General features: G+C 39.0%; 1 protein-coding gene across 5 annotated transcripts in view; it reads right to left on the reverse strand.

The window, feature by feature from the left end:
* LOC129718547 (tyrosine-protein phosphatase 99A-like) overlaps positions 1-13,409 on the reverse strand; it is a 295,684-nt gene that overhangs the window by 25,654 nt on the left and 256,621 nt on the right. For all 5 annotated transcript variants that reach the window (XM_055669421.1, XM_055669417.1, XM_055669420.1 and 2 more), the window contains exons 10-12: positions 4,005-4,282; positions 3,824-3,940; positions 3,620-3,762 (exon numbers count right to left, since the gene is read on the reverse strand). In XM_055669421.1, the coding sequence (XP_055525396.1) occupies positions 3,620-3,762; positions 3,824-3,940; positions 4,005-4,282 (538 nt within the window). The remainder of the gene's footprint in view (positions 1-3,619; positions 3,763-3,823; positions 3,941-4,004; positions 4,283-13,409) is intronic.

Raw genomic sequence — 13,409 nt, forward strand, 5'->3', positions numbered from 1 at the left:
TCTATGAAATATATTACTCAGAGACATACAATGTAACCAGTAGGCAAACAAATAACGGACTGGTTATTAATACAGACATAGTAACCCTGCAAAAGAATACCAATAATTTGAAAATAAAAAAAGCGATTTTCCAATAACATCATTGATCCAAGGCTCATCCAAAACATTTCCAACCCGAAAATTATCTGGATTTAGTTAGGAATCGAACCTAACATTTAGGAGCTTTAACTAATCCGAATTGGTTCTGGATAACGATCCAGAACTACGAGAGAGATCCTATGATACTATAGTTCTCGATAACGAGCTTTACAGTTCACAGGCAAACCCAAGCCTTTTCAGTTTTTTCTCCCAACCCTTTGTTATAAATCGTGAAAACAGATAAATATTAAAAATCTTGGTAAAGATATATATACTATTACAAGCCAAAAAGCAACTTATCAACCCGATATGCCTTTTGTTTCAATTTCAGGGGTTTAACCCTGATGTACTCAGTATCCAGATTGTCTATGTCAGTCTACGCGCGCGTGGCTCAAACATGTGTAGTCAACTCATTTTTTTAACTCTACTATTTAATATTATTAGCTATATTCAAACAAAAATCCATTATCAACGATGAACATAATAACTTAGTGTACCAGATAAATTTAAAAAAAAAAACTTAAAAATTACAATCTTCTCCATAATTTACAAAAAGTTCGTTGAAATCTGTCTACAAAACAGATTTTATGTGTGAAACACAAAGCCTTTTGAACTCCGCCATTGTTGCTGCGCGTTTCACTTGTCTGGGCAACGAATTGAAAAAGTTAATTCCTTTGTACAACAGAGAGTTCTGTGATCTACTAAATAAAAAGTGTGGTGTTCTAGCGTCCTCCGCGTTTCTAGTGTTGTACCTATGAAAATCACTTCCTCTATCAATTCGATCACACAAATATCGAGGCAGCATATTATTAAAAATTTTATAAAGAAACACCATTGTCAAAAAATATACTCGTTGCTTCACAGAAAGCCATTGCAACGCGTCCAGCATGAAACTTGAGGAAGTGTATCTATAACATCTTAATATTAATCGCATTACTTTATTTTGTAACCGCTGTAATCTTAATATTTGTGTATTATTTGCAAGGAATAAGATGGATGAGCAAAAGTCTATATGTGGTGAAATGATTGACTTATACAACAAAATTTTACTACTAACAGTCAATTCATTTTTTAAACGACACAGAACACCGTATTTTTTAGCCATTTTTCTGATGACGTTGTCAATGTGAGACTTAAAAGTTAACTTGTCATCAATGATTACTCCAAGATATTTTACTTCATTCACGCGATCAATCGTCTCACCATTAATTGCAATATTTACGTCTGGTCTGGAGTAATCATAATCAAATATTTTGTTTTGCTAATGTTTAGTTTAAGTTTTTTTAAATTTAACCAATTCGCCAGATAATGTAAATCTCGGTTTAAAAGTGTTTCAACATCATTTGGGTTTTTAGCCGCAATGAACAGAACAGTGTCATCGGCAAATAAATTTACATCGCAAAACCGTAAAACTCGCTTCATGTCATTAAAATAAATTATAAACAAAATGGGCCCTAAAACACTTCCTTGCGGTACACCCAGTGTATTAGCAATGGAAACTGAATCAGAATCATAAAAACGAGTCTTCTGAGTTCTAGCACACAAATAGCTTTCAAACCATTTGTATGCTGTCCCTACGATACCAAAGCGCTTCAATGTTTACAACAATAAGGGTCTAGAAATTGTTTCAAAAGCGCGTTTTAGATCCAAAAACACCGCAAAAATAGTTTCTTTAGCCTCGATTTTCTCTTTCCATTTTGCTAACACCAAGTTCAATGCAGACTCACAAGAGTGTCCCTCTCGATAACCTGATTGTTCTGGGATTAGCAAATTATTACTGTTCAAATAATGCATTAGCTGGCCTTCAACAATTAGCTCCAAAATTTTCTCTAATGTGTGCAGTATATTAATGGGGCGGAACTCTTCGGCTTTATCCGTCCCAGTAATTTTGGGGATAGAAACCACAAGAGATTCCTTCCAAACTTCAGGCACGTGCCCTGTTGGTAAAGATTCGTTGACAAGGTCCAGCAGGTCGTGTCCAATTACATGAAAGCAATCTTGTATTACTTTTGCGTTGACATTGTCGATACCAGCCGATCTCTTCAAAGAGAAACAAATATCTTTCAACTCTGCAAAAGTAATAGGATGAAAACCATCAAATCTACAGTTATTATGGATCGGCTGTATAATACTCGTCAGGTTCATTGACCACATAAGAGTCAAAACATTTGTGGCCGGATGCACAGAGAAATACATCGTGATTTTTTTTGCAGAATTACAACAAAGGCATTCTATAACAATTGGATGTGTGACATTTTCGTTAAATCGGAATGTTTTCAAATTACCTACTCATTTGGTAACGTTACCTCATTTGGACTTTAAATAATAAGATACCTGTTTGATAGGTACTAAACAACTTGGAAAATGCTTTCATTTGTTAGCGAAGCTTTGTTTTTTGTTGGTTTGAGTTCACCAAATATTTAAGATTACATCCTTGAACACTTCGGTGGTAGATTGTTGTCCGACTTTGCTAAATGTGATAACAACTAGCTTTACGTAAGGCCTGTTTTCCGGCCCCCTCACATTTTTGTGGAATCAAGAAAATGGTTATCTTCAGAACCACGTTAGCGAATTCGTTTCTTTGCTTGTTGGTTTGTGTCTTGGCTAGCTACTACCTATTATATTGATTGATCGCATTGGTTCCTAGATTTTTGCTCATATCAAACGCTAGAACAAATATTTTATAGAATTTAAATTGCTTTGACAAATGGTCAGGTCATCAGCCCATCAAATTAATACATTGACGTGGTAACTGTCAGCCTGGAATTTGAACTAATAGTGGATTTGAGTCACTTCGATTTAAAAGAAAACCCTGAGTTGTCAAGCATTCCACTCTGATTGAAAGTCGTCGTTTATGAAACACTAAAATAGACTTAACCGGTTGTGTACTGCCGCATGAAATCTTCGAACCCCTTACATCATAACAGATGCCAAATTTTGTCTACGTCCGTTCAAAACAATTGACACCGAAAACGCCCCACCGGTTTCATATCACGGTGCTGACGCCGTTTGGACGCTTAATTGTCTGAATTTCTGCGCTGCCAGAGGCAGCAGAAGAAAGCATATACATCAATATATAGGTATGCCCGCCCAGATTGTAAAGAGATTGTCGTGTGTTACACTTTCCCGCGCGCACGATGCGGTCCAGTCCAGCAGAGAAGTGTGAGCACTCTATTTTTTCCGCACCGAACGCAGGCAAAATGTGAGCTGCTAGCATAAGCGGTCATGAATTATCTATGCTATTCACAGCGTTGCGCTGGCAGGGGTACCGCGGATTCCCGGTGTGTAGCATTGCGTGTAATTAACAGACCTCTCCCCCATTCGTCTTCTAACCACTGCAGAGCTAGCGCTAGATTGGTCGGAATTAGTGCTCGGAATATTTCTATTTATAGGCTACGATACGCAAATAGAAGCCAGAAGTCAAGTGTTTAGCGAAGTTTTTTGGGTGTTTTTTTTTTTTGTTGGGAAAAGCAATACTTACTTCCACAGTAGGAAGGCTAGCACAATCAGCAGTAACCCGAAACAGCTAAAAACGATTCCGGCCAACACGGCCAGGTTGTAGTCGTCGTACGATTGGCGTTGCGACGGCGGTGGGATTTTTTCGCAGTTTGGTTGAAGGGAAATCTATTGGGAGTAATAGATTATTAGTTTCCAGAGCTTCTGTGATATGTTAGGGAAAATTTACCTTTTTCGGTTCCGAATAGGAACCAAGAATTATCTGCTTCGGATTAATGACGCTCGTTGAAGCCGCTCGGACTTTGACTTCGTAAATCACGTTAGTCGTTAGGTTGGGAATTATCATCTGCACGGAAATAGAAGAAAGTTAAATAGAAGGCTAAAATTTCCAAACAGTCGGCCGAACTTACCGAAGTTTCCACGATGGAGGCATTGGCTGTAATGCGGATTTCTCGGAAATCACCGTAATCTATATTCCGATAGCTGATAATGTAGTAATCGATGGTGTTATAGTAGGTTTGCGGTATCCGCCAGCCAAAAAATAGGGCGTCATGTGTGTGACATGTCAGATTCACCACTTTAGGCGCACTTGGCCCACTGATGTCTGTTCGGGTGGACACCTCCGATGGTTCTCCGTCGTTCTTTTTAGTGAAGGCTGCCACGATGATCTTGTAGTCGCTGTATGGCTCTGCAGAAAATTTGAAAGTTGTTGTTACAATGCGTGACTAGGCGTAGATAAACGTTTCCAAATGTAATCATTATTTATTTGATGTATGCAATGTTATTATTGTTAGTATTGCTAGTGGCATTGAGACTTGTTCATACTATTTCAAATTGCATACTTATAGAAGAGAAATGTTCAGATCGAATGGAAAAGTAAGTACACGAATCATGAAGAAAAAAGTTTTGCGTTAGTACGAGTATTGAATTTCTCTAAAGTACTCTGCAAAACTGGCATTGAAGCTTGATTTCACATTATTTATGAAGTTTGCTTTGAAGGCGGAGCCTAGCGTAGTTGGTCGAATCCCCATAGGTGTCGATGGTTGTGGGGTGGCGTGATCCACTCACAACCAACCCAACTGGTTTAGATTCAATCCTGGTCGACACCGGGAGATTTTCTGAGGCGAAAAATCTCTGGGATCACGCCTTCCACCGCACCGAAGTAAAGCCGTTGGCGTCGGTCCGTTTATCAACGGATTGTTAGTAAGGGTCCTGTGTGCAGTCATCTCCCCGAGTGTCGGTGATTGACACAACAACAGTAACGGAACTAGACCGACGGAAAATGAGCGAGAATGAAAAAAATAAGTTTGCTTTGATACCAATATATTGTAAGATAAACATGAATAAAGTAAATATTAGATCGAGGACAACGAGGAAGATACTGCTTAACGTCTAGCGAATATCAACTGGAGCAGTGGCTGCAGAGCACTCGCGGAAAGTTAACGAGTGGTTCGATGAACAAGTTGGAGGTGAACAGAACCTATCCATAATGCGACCAGCATTACAGCGCGAGAAGTGTTGGGTACAACTGCGACAACTGAGTACCAGCAAGCGACGGATGAGATGTAACGCGCCAGAGATCACATATTGGCAACGGCTGTGACACGATCGAGCAGCTAGAGTCGCTGAAAGAATTCAGTGACCGGAAGATACGTCAGCATTGGAAGAGTGTGTTTTCGGAGGGGCCTGTTTCTCCAGGCACATTGCGAGGAGCTTCTACAAAAATATTAACAGAATAACACGTTTCAGCATCATGTGCAACGACAAGGGAAGGAACGTGATTACCGATAAATCAGAGGTGGCCAGACGTTGGGAGCAACATTTTAGTGTGTAGTTGAACGGCGAAGAAGACAGAGGCGTCAAAACGAGCAGGACAATGTATATTGAGAATGATGGGCAAGCTGTGGATTCATCCTCCATGGAGAAGGTGAATAAAGCAGTTTAAGAGCTGAGGAACTGTACAAAAGCTGAGAAGGACGGCATTCAAACTTTTCAACGTTGGCAGCGAACAGCTGTATCGTGCCATCCATCGGATCATGCTGAAAGTGTGATCTGACGAAGAATTGCCCTCGGACTGGTTGGAGAATCTTATATACCTGATCTACAAAAAAGTCCACCACCTGGACGATTTTTTGGGACATAAGTATTCTCAATACCATGTACAAAATTCTCTCCCGCACCCTGTTTCACAGGCTCAGGCCATTACAGAAAACCTTTATTGGCTGATACCAGAACAAAGTTTTCGAGGGTAACGCACCACTATAACCAAAAGTTCACCTTGCAACAAATCCTCAATGAATTTCGAGAATTCATTTTGCAGACGCACTATCTGTTCACAGACTTCAGGGCAGCGTACGACTGAGTTAAGAGAAATGAGTAATGGTAAATCATGTTCCAACAGGGTTTCCCAACAAAACAAATCGAACCATCCTTGACGGTTCTACATCATGCGTCATGGTAGCCGATGAGTTATCGGACGCTTTCGTGACTTTAGATGATTGAGAGCAGGGATGCCAGATAATGTTTTCAAATGTCTTCATGTTCCGAGAAAAAATGTCTTCACATAACTTCCAACCCGAAATGGCTCGTTGAAAAAGACCGAAGGCTTAAAAAATTACCGGCAAATCGAAAACCTCTGCAAAACGCAGGTCATATGCACATGTTTTGTAATGTCTTCACATATTTGTCAATGTCTTTTATTTGTTTTCACAAACAAGGATGTTTTCACCGCAGGGTAAATGTCTTCGATATGAAGACAAGTTTTCCAATCTGACGCTTTCGTCCACCTCTGTCGCGGCCGCTGTAGTAAATGTGGTGTTTGAACGTCATTTCGGCGATAGGATAGAGCGCTCGAAACTCACGTTCACCCGTCTTCGACCACCACATTTCCTGGATGGCTGCGACCCTTTTCCAATATTTTTCTATTATTCCGAATCAAACTTACATCTGGCCTGCGGTAATCTGGTAGATTCGGCATACTCCCTTACTAGGGCTGCGATATGCTGTTTCCAGGCAAAAAGAGCCTACATATAAAATATTGATTTAATTTCGCTTAAGCTCCGAGGTGGGCTCATTTCAAGATGGCTTGACAAAGTATTTTTTTTAATTCTTTTAGCACCAATATTTAGTGGTTAATTTGTGGTTTCGAAATCCAATTTGTGGTAGAGTAATTCCTGAGAAATTTTCAGAAAACTGAGTCAAGCCATCTCTGAAAATGATTTCGCTTCAAATGAATCGGACAACGATGATATATACATCAATCGAAAGCTCTTAATTTGTGGTAAACGAAAATGTAGTTTTTGAAGGCATACTTCATAATAAAATAATTAAAAAACTATTGTTCAAATTTTTGAACATTGTTTACTTCTTGTTGTCAACACCGACCGTACGCGGCGCTGGTAGACCATCAAGATGATTTCTTCCCAGAAAGCTTTCGTGTTGCGATGAGTATGGTTAAACTAGAGATACTCAGAGGGAGAGATATGCGGTGAGCAGAACGAACCGTCTAAATTGGAGCCAAACGAACAAGAAAAGTAGCACCACATTGAGAGGTATTGCAGTCAAATACAAAAAAGAACGTGTTTATTTCTATACGATTTTTTGTTCTATTGCCAATGAATGAATTAAGAATGCTGTGAGTGATTTTTACCCGGAGTTCAACAAACCTTGTGTATAGGTAACAAAATAAGTGAAGGTGTATAAAATTAAACATAAACATAAAATATATCACCTTAACAGTTTTTGTGAAACACTTCACTATTCTTAAGGACTTTCACCGTCACAACCGATTATACAAGCCGAATGTTAGTCAACATTGCGCTTTGAGAAGAGATCTGGCACCTCTGACATATGATACCCAGTTGCCGAATTGGCGATTTTTTTCACCGCGAATCTCTTCCTCTGAGTATTTCTAGGTGAAACAGTACCGTGAAACGGGGCGAATAGAAACAGTGGGGCGAAAAGAAACAAAACTTTCGAACTTGGAAAATGCGATTTTAAGTCTTCGATTACATTTAAAAACCATGGATACAATATTCTCTTGGATAGTTCAATAGTAAACAAGTCCTGCAAACCCATTTTTGGGTTAGCAGCACTACTGTCGGTTTGCTTAAAAAAATGCAAAATGGGGGCTCAAATTCTGAACGTTTCCGAGTACCAAAAAACTTTGCCTGTGGAAGCCATTCTGCTCCACTTAGAACTTGTTCGTGTGATATACTGGGTCGGTAGTTAAGTATTTCAAGTTTTTACGGTGAATTGAAGGATCGCCGTAAGGTATTCACCACGTTACCTATGTTTTATGGAAAACTTGCGGTTCTCAGATTAACGGGGCGGATAGAAACAACGCCGTAGTGGCTTTTTTTGTACCAAAACATGTTGATTTGAGGAATGCTATAATGTTTTATATGTAAAATGATGTCTGGAACATGTTTTGTGCATTTTCAGCCCATCATGGTCAGGACTTACCAACAAAAAAAAACCAAAAACGTATTCGCTCCGCCTGTTGCTGTTGAGATTATACGCAAAAAAACTGTTTCCTTGTCAAGCGGTTACGAAATATAGAATCAACTACTCTGTGATGAATCGGATGTTAGCTTTAGACTTCAATCCAGTAGACAACCACGCTAGTTTCCAAAAACGTGATGAAAGTTTGATTTATCTGCTGCATGATGCTCGGCATGGACTGACCCGAGAGATATGAATCAAATTCAGTTCCACCAAGACAAAATGTTCCCGAAGGGCGTGTCCTAGATGAAACACCGGAAGATGCCAGACCGGTGGAAATGCTTGACCCAACCCCGAGTCCTTCTGTTCTAATAAGGACTCTAATAGAACATATTCATTCATAAGATAACAAACACAAAGTAATAAACCGAACATTTCCACTATTTTGATATTTTATATTGTTTTCTTGCCTCTTATATCAATAAATATGATGCAATTGTTCTGTTTTCTTCAAATTAAAACTAAAATTTTCTATCAGAACAAGGAAAACGTATTTTATTGGCAAGTGTTTCTATTCGCCCCATTGCGGGGTGAAAAGAAACATGCGACATTTTTTTTAATAAAACAATGAATTACTTATTTTATCAAAATGGACGTTACACCCTTAATAAAGGGAGGCAAGACCCATGTTTTAAAACTTTTATACTCATTCTATACATTATAGTATTTTCTGTACACTGCAAGATATATCGCAGACTGTTTCTATTCGCCCCGTTCCACGGTATGTAAACAGCAGGGATGCTATATGTGCAGATTTGCTGCGAAATGCAAATGTTGATCAATAAGCAGATATTTGTAGTTGACAAGCCTCCGTGTGTTTTACGTAAATTTCCTCAAAATAAGTGAAGTTTTACGGAGACATGCGAGCGTAACTTTCTCGATCTTCGGTCGAATCATTTCCGGAAATGTAGTTTTGCCATTTACCGATTGTTTGAAAAAAAAAACCTAAATTAATACACCTAGGGGTGTGATCTGGTCTTTCTCATACAAAATCTGTTATATGTTAAAATCTATTAGCACATACGTTTTAACTCTTGGAATAAATTAAAGCCTGATAATAATAAAGAACAATTTTTTGTTTCGATAAACGTAATAATATTTTGGTAACCAACTACGCAACTGTATTCGACTGTTGGGTATTTTAGAATGATGCCTGAAGGTTGGGAATGGGCCTTAGAACTGTAGGGAACGGTTGAAACGCATGGTAAATGCCCAAAGGTGTGAGTTCTGACTAGAATTAAAATTCGATATTTTCTCGTCTCAGGAATATGCTACTACAACTACCCCCTGAATAATAAAACAAAAAAGCTTTCAACGGCAGCAACAACTGTATGTCGTATACAGTAAGGTCGCTTTTTACGCGTTTTTTTTACGCGGGTTGCTTTCCTCCATTACTCAAAAACGGTACAAGATATCGACCTCATTTCAATCACGTTTTTCGTTTTAGGCCACGAGTGATCATAAATCAGTTTTTAAAAAAAATCACAATTGTTGGTGTAAATACTCAAAATTTAAAATATTGAATTTTGGTCTCTAGATTGGCCACTATCATATTCAAACGAGGTTTTAACGTTTTAGGACGGTTTTCTTTGTTATATTTGCAACTCAAAAAATTCGTTTTTTACGCGGCCCCATACAAATTTGGAACGCATCCCCCGCGTAAAAAACGACTTTAGTGTATATGAACGACTGTCGATATGTTCTAGATAACCCACTAGCACTAACATCGGCAGGTGCTCAGCGCCCCAGCGCCGCGTACGGTCGGTGTTGACAACAAGCGGTAAACAATGTTCAAAAATTTGAATAATAGTTTTTTAATTATTTTAATATGAACTATGCCTACAAAAACTACATTTTCGTGAACCACAAATTAAGAGTTTCGATTGATGTTTATATCATCGTTGTCCGATTCATTTGAAGCGAAATCATTTTCAGAGATGGCTTGACTCAGTTTTCTGAAAATTTCTCAGAAATTACTCAACCACAAATTACCACAAATTGGATTTCGAAACCACAAATTAACCACTAAATTTTGGTGCTAAAAGAATTAAAAAAAAAAACTTTGTCAAGCCATCTTGAAATGAGCCCGAGGTGGCGCAGATTATATCAATGCAAAATAGGAATGAAACCATTTCTTGAAAACAAAACATATTACTATCTCAGTAAACACGCGATTTTTAGACCCTTTAGGGCGTAAATCGATCAGCCTCCTTGCTGAATCCCGGCTTGGGAGAGACTATTAGCATCAATAGAACCGTAGCGTCTACCCTCTCTATGGTCGTCGTCCTGGTGGTCTTGAGTATCTAACTGGGCGAGGTGTGGCTTTATCATTTCTCCGATAAAATACTAAAGGTATTGATGCAATCATTGTCGTTAAAGCCGTCCACATAGTTTCACCCAGGCTGTCAGTGGAATCGTCAATGAGACTAGCTCGAATTGAACCTTAGCTGGTGGATGGTTCTGGATTAAAATTCGGTTGACCAGGAACTGGTAATCCGACATCTGCTATCAGTTCTGCCAATGGTAGCTGTCATCGAACCTAGCGCGTAGTTGATTTGTAAGGGAACAAATGAGTGTCCAGCGTTCCACACCTTGATCTAGTAGAACATTCAAATTCACCTTTCCAAATGCTCCAATGATGGGTCCAGGTTTCCAAGTCCAGGTTTTGGCGTTTTTGTGGATTATGGCGTAAGCCATTACTTCAGCAGTGAGAGTTGCGACGGAATGCGAAGTTGACATCAATTGGGCTTGATGGATTTCTGTAGGACGAAACAAATCGAGAGTAGTCGTCATTGGAGTGCCAAAAATCATGTCTGCTGGAGATTTTCCTCTCAACACGTTACTTGGCGTGGAACGGTACACTTGAAAAAAAGTTTGTAGCGCTTCGGATGATGGTACGTTTTCCCCGCCTATAATTTTCTGCAGTGGACGCTTGAGAGTGTCCATGAATCGTTCCGCCTGTCCGTTTGACTGTGGATGGTAGAAGGAGCGGTTCGAATGTGAATGATTCCGGATTTCTCGCAGAACTGCTCGAAAATGCAACTGCAAAGTTGGCTTTCGTTAACCGCCACAATTGCATCAGGTTTTAACAAATCTTGCAAAAGTCTCTCTCAAGAATTCTATTGTCAATGGCGCCGTCAATGAAGAGGTTTGGAAGATTTCGAGCTACTTGCTGAAAAAATCTTCAATGATCAGGTAGTACTTTCCCTCGATAGGTCCGACGTAGTCCCAATGAATCCGTTTCTAAGAACCTTCTGCTTTCGGCCACGGATGAGGCTGGATCTGTTGTGGATATTTTGCTATGCTGGCACATATGTAACAACGTCGTACATAGTTCTGGATATCTTCGTCAATCGCAGGCCAGTCAACGATACTGCGGGCAACTGACTTCATACGGTTCATTCTAGGATGATCACGAGGTACAGCTGAAACTACGATGCGATCGTTGAACATAATACGATCCTTGATGATCGAAAGAGATTTTCGCCGGTAACAAAACGTCTTGAGACTTGGATCAGTGATTTGTTTGACTGCTGGCCAACCAGTGTTGATGTGCTGTATAATCGTCTGAAGCAGCTTGTCTTTCTTCGTGGCTGAATTATCCATCTTGACTAGAAAACTTGACTGGAAGATTGCTGAATGAATCACACAAGGCTTTGTCCATATAATCTTCAATGCCGACTGCAACTACGGATTCTTCATTTGGTTTTTCGTGATTGTTGATCAACCGGAAGAGAACGTCTGCATATCCGAGCTGGTCAGTTGAGATATATTCCAGGTCGAAATTAAATATAAGTAGCGTAAGGGCCCATCTCTGGAGACGATTGGCTGTGTGGAGGAGACTTCCTTTCTTGGATACGAATACCTTCAGGCGTAGTTGATGATCAGACTGGAGCATACTTTCCAGTCACAAGTTGATACCCGTTCTCTTTTTTCACGTAAAGGGACAACATCAAGCCTGCTTTGCTACTGCGCTTGTGTTTCCCTGTAACAATCGTACCCCGTTTCACAAGTGTTCTATGCGTACTCGTTTTTTTTTTTAAACCCGATACGAAAACACAGAGCGACGTGGCTTAGTTTCCATAGTTTTCTAGCATCCTTTGCTTTCAATGATCTATTTTCTTTGTTGTTGCACTGTGAATTCACTATCTGACTGAGAACATGTAGTTTATGTGGTAATATCTTATCGCAAGTCTATTATGATATCAAAACCTGTTCATTAATTAAAACTAAGGAACTAATATGGTACTTTTCAAAGAACAATAACAGTAATGTTTCATTGAATCAGTATATAAATTTCACCACTCATATTTGTCCATTCTTCAGAAGTAATGCAATCGTTTTCTTTGAAAAACGTTGGCATACTGAAGGAGCATTCGTTTTAATTTTCAGAAATGTTGGTTTAATCCTCAATCATCGTACAGGTTATATTAATAGCAGAGCATTTTATGTCGATCTTTCCAGCACCATATAATTTTTTCCAGGCTGAAAAGCTGTAGGTAAAACTATATTGGACTGTAAATGTTAGACCAGTAATTTAAGAAAAATTAAGCGAGGATATTGTATTCGTTAAGAGCTTGACTGACATTTGAATTCCTGTAACTTGTAACATTGATTTGAATTCTTCAAAAACTTATCAATTTTCAAAACAAGTTTTTTGGCACATTTTGCATGTTGTAGGATGAGTACAACTATACACCGTGCCCCAGTGCTGAGTCGAGAAAATTCCCAGCTCGAAAAGATCCTCGACCTGATCGAGAATCGAGCCCAATATCATAATCGTGTGGGAGAGCTAACCAATCGATATCGCTAACCACAGAGCCACGGGGTCACAGAGTAACCAGGTTTATAAAAAAATACTACAAGGTATTCAGCCCTAGGGGTTGTATGAAATGGTGACGTAGGACTAAATGTATATATTATATGCTGCGATGAACTGTTCATAGGCAACACTACTGGTTATAATTAATTATTGTAAAACTAACGATGCATGAATACATGAAAATTTTACACTAGTAGTAGTTGCGAAAATTCTCATAACTCTTATCTTCAAGCATCTATATATCTGAAAAGAACCGATTCCATAATAGGGTATCCCAAAAAAAATCGATGTTGAAAAAGTCAAGGTACTCAGCCCTAAATTGAAAGATAATGTTATTTATAGCATTTGTGTAGAACATTTCGACTTTCTAAAAAATTGTTTTCAGGTTGCCCAAATGTGATTTATGAAAAATGACTTTTTTAAGCTACAAACCCACTTTCTTGCACTTTTTTCAATTCTGTTCCAATACTACATTTTTTCGTACATTTTT

This window comes from Wyeomyia smithii, chromosome 1 (genome assembly GCF_029784165.1).
Source record: "Wyeomyia smithii strain HCP4-BCI-WySm-NY-G18 chromosome 1, ASM2978416v1, whole genome shotgun sequence".
NCBI classification, from domain to species: domain Eukaryota; kingdom Metazoa; phylum Arthropoda; class Insecta; order Diptera; family Culicidae; genus Wyeomyia; species Wyeomyia smithii.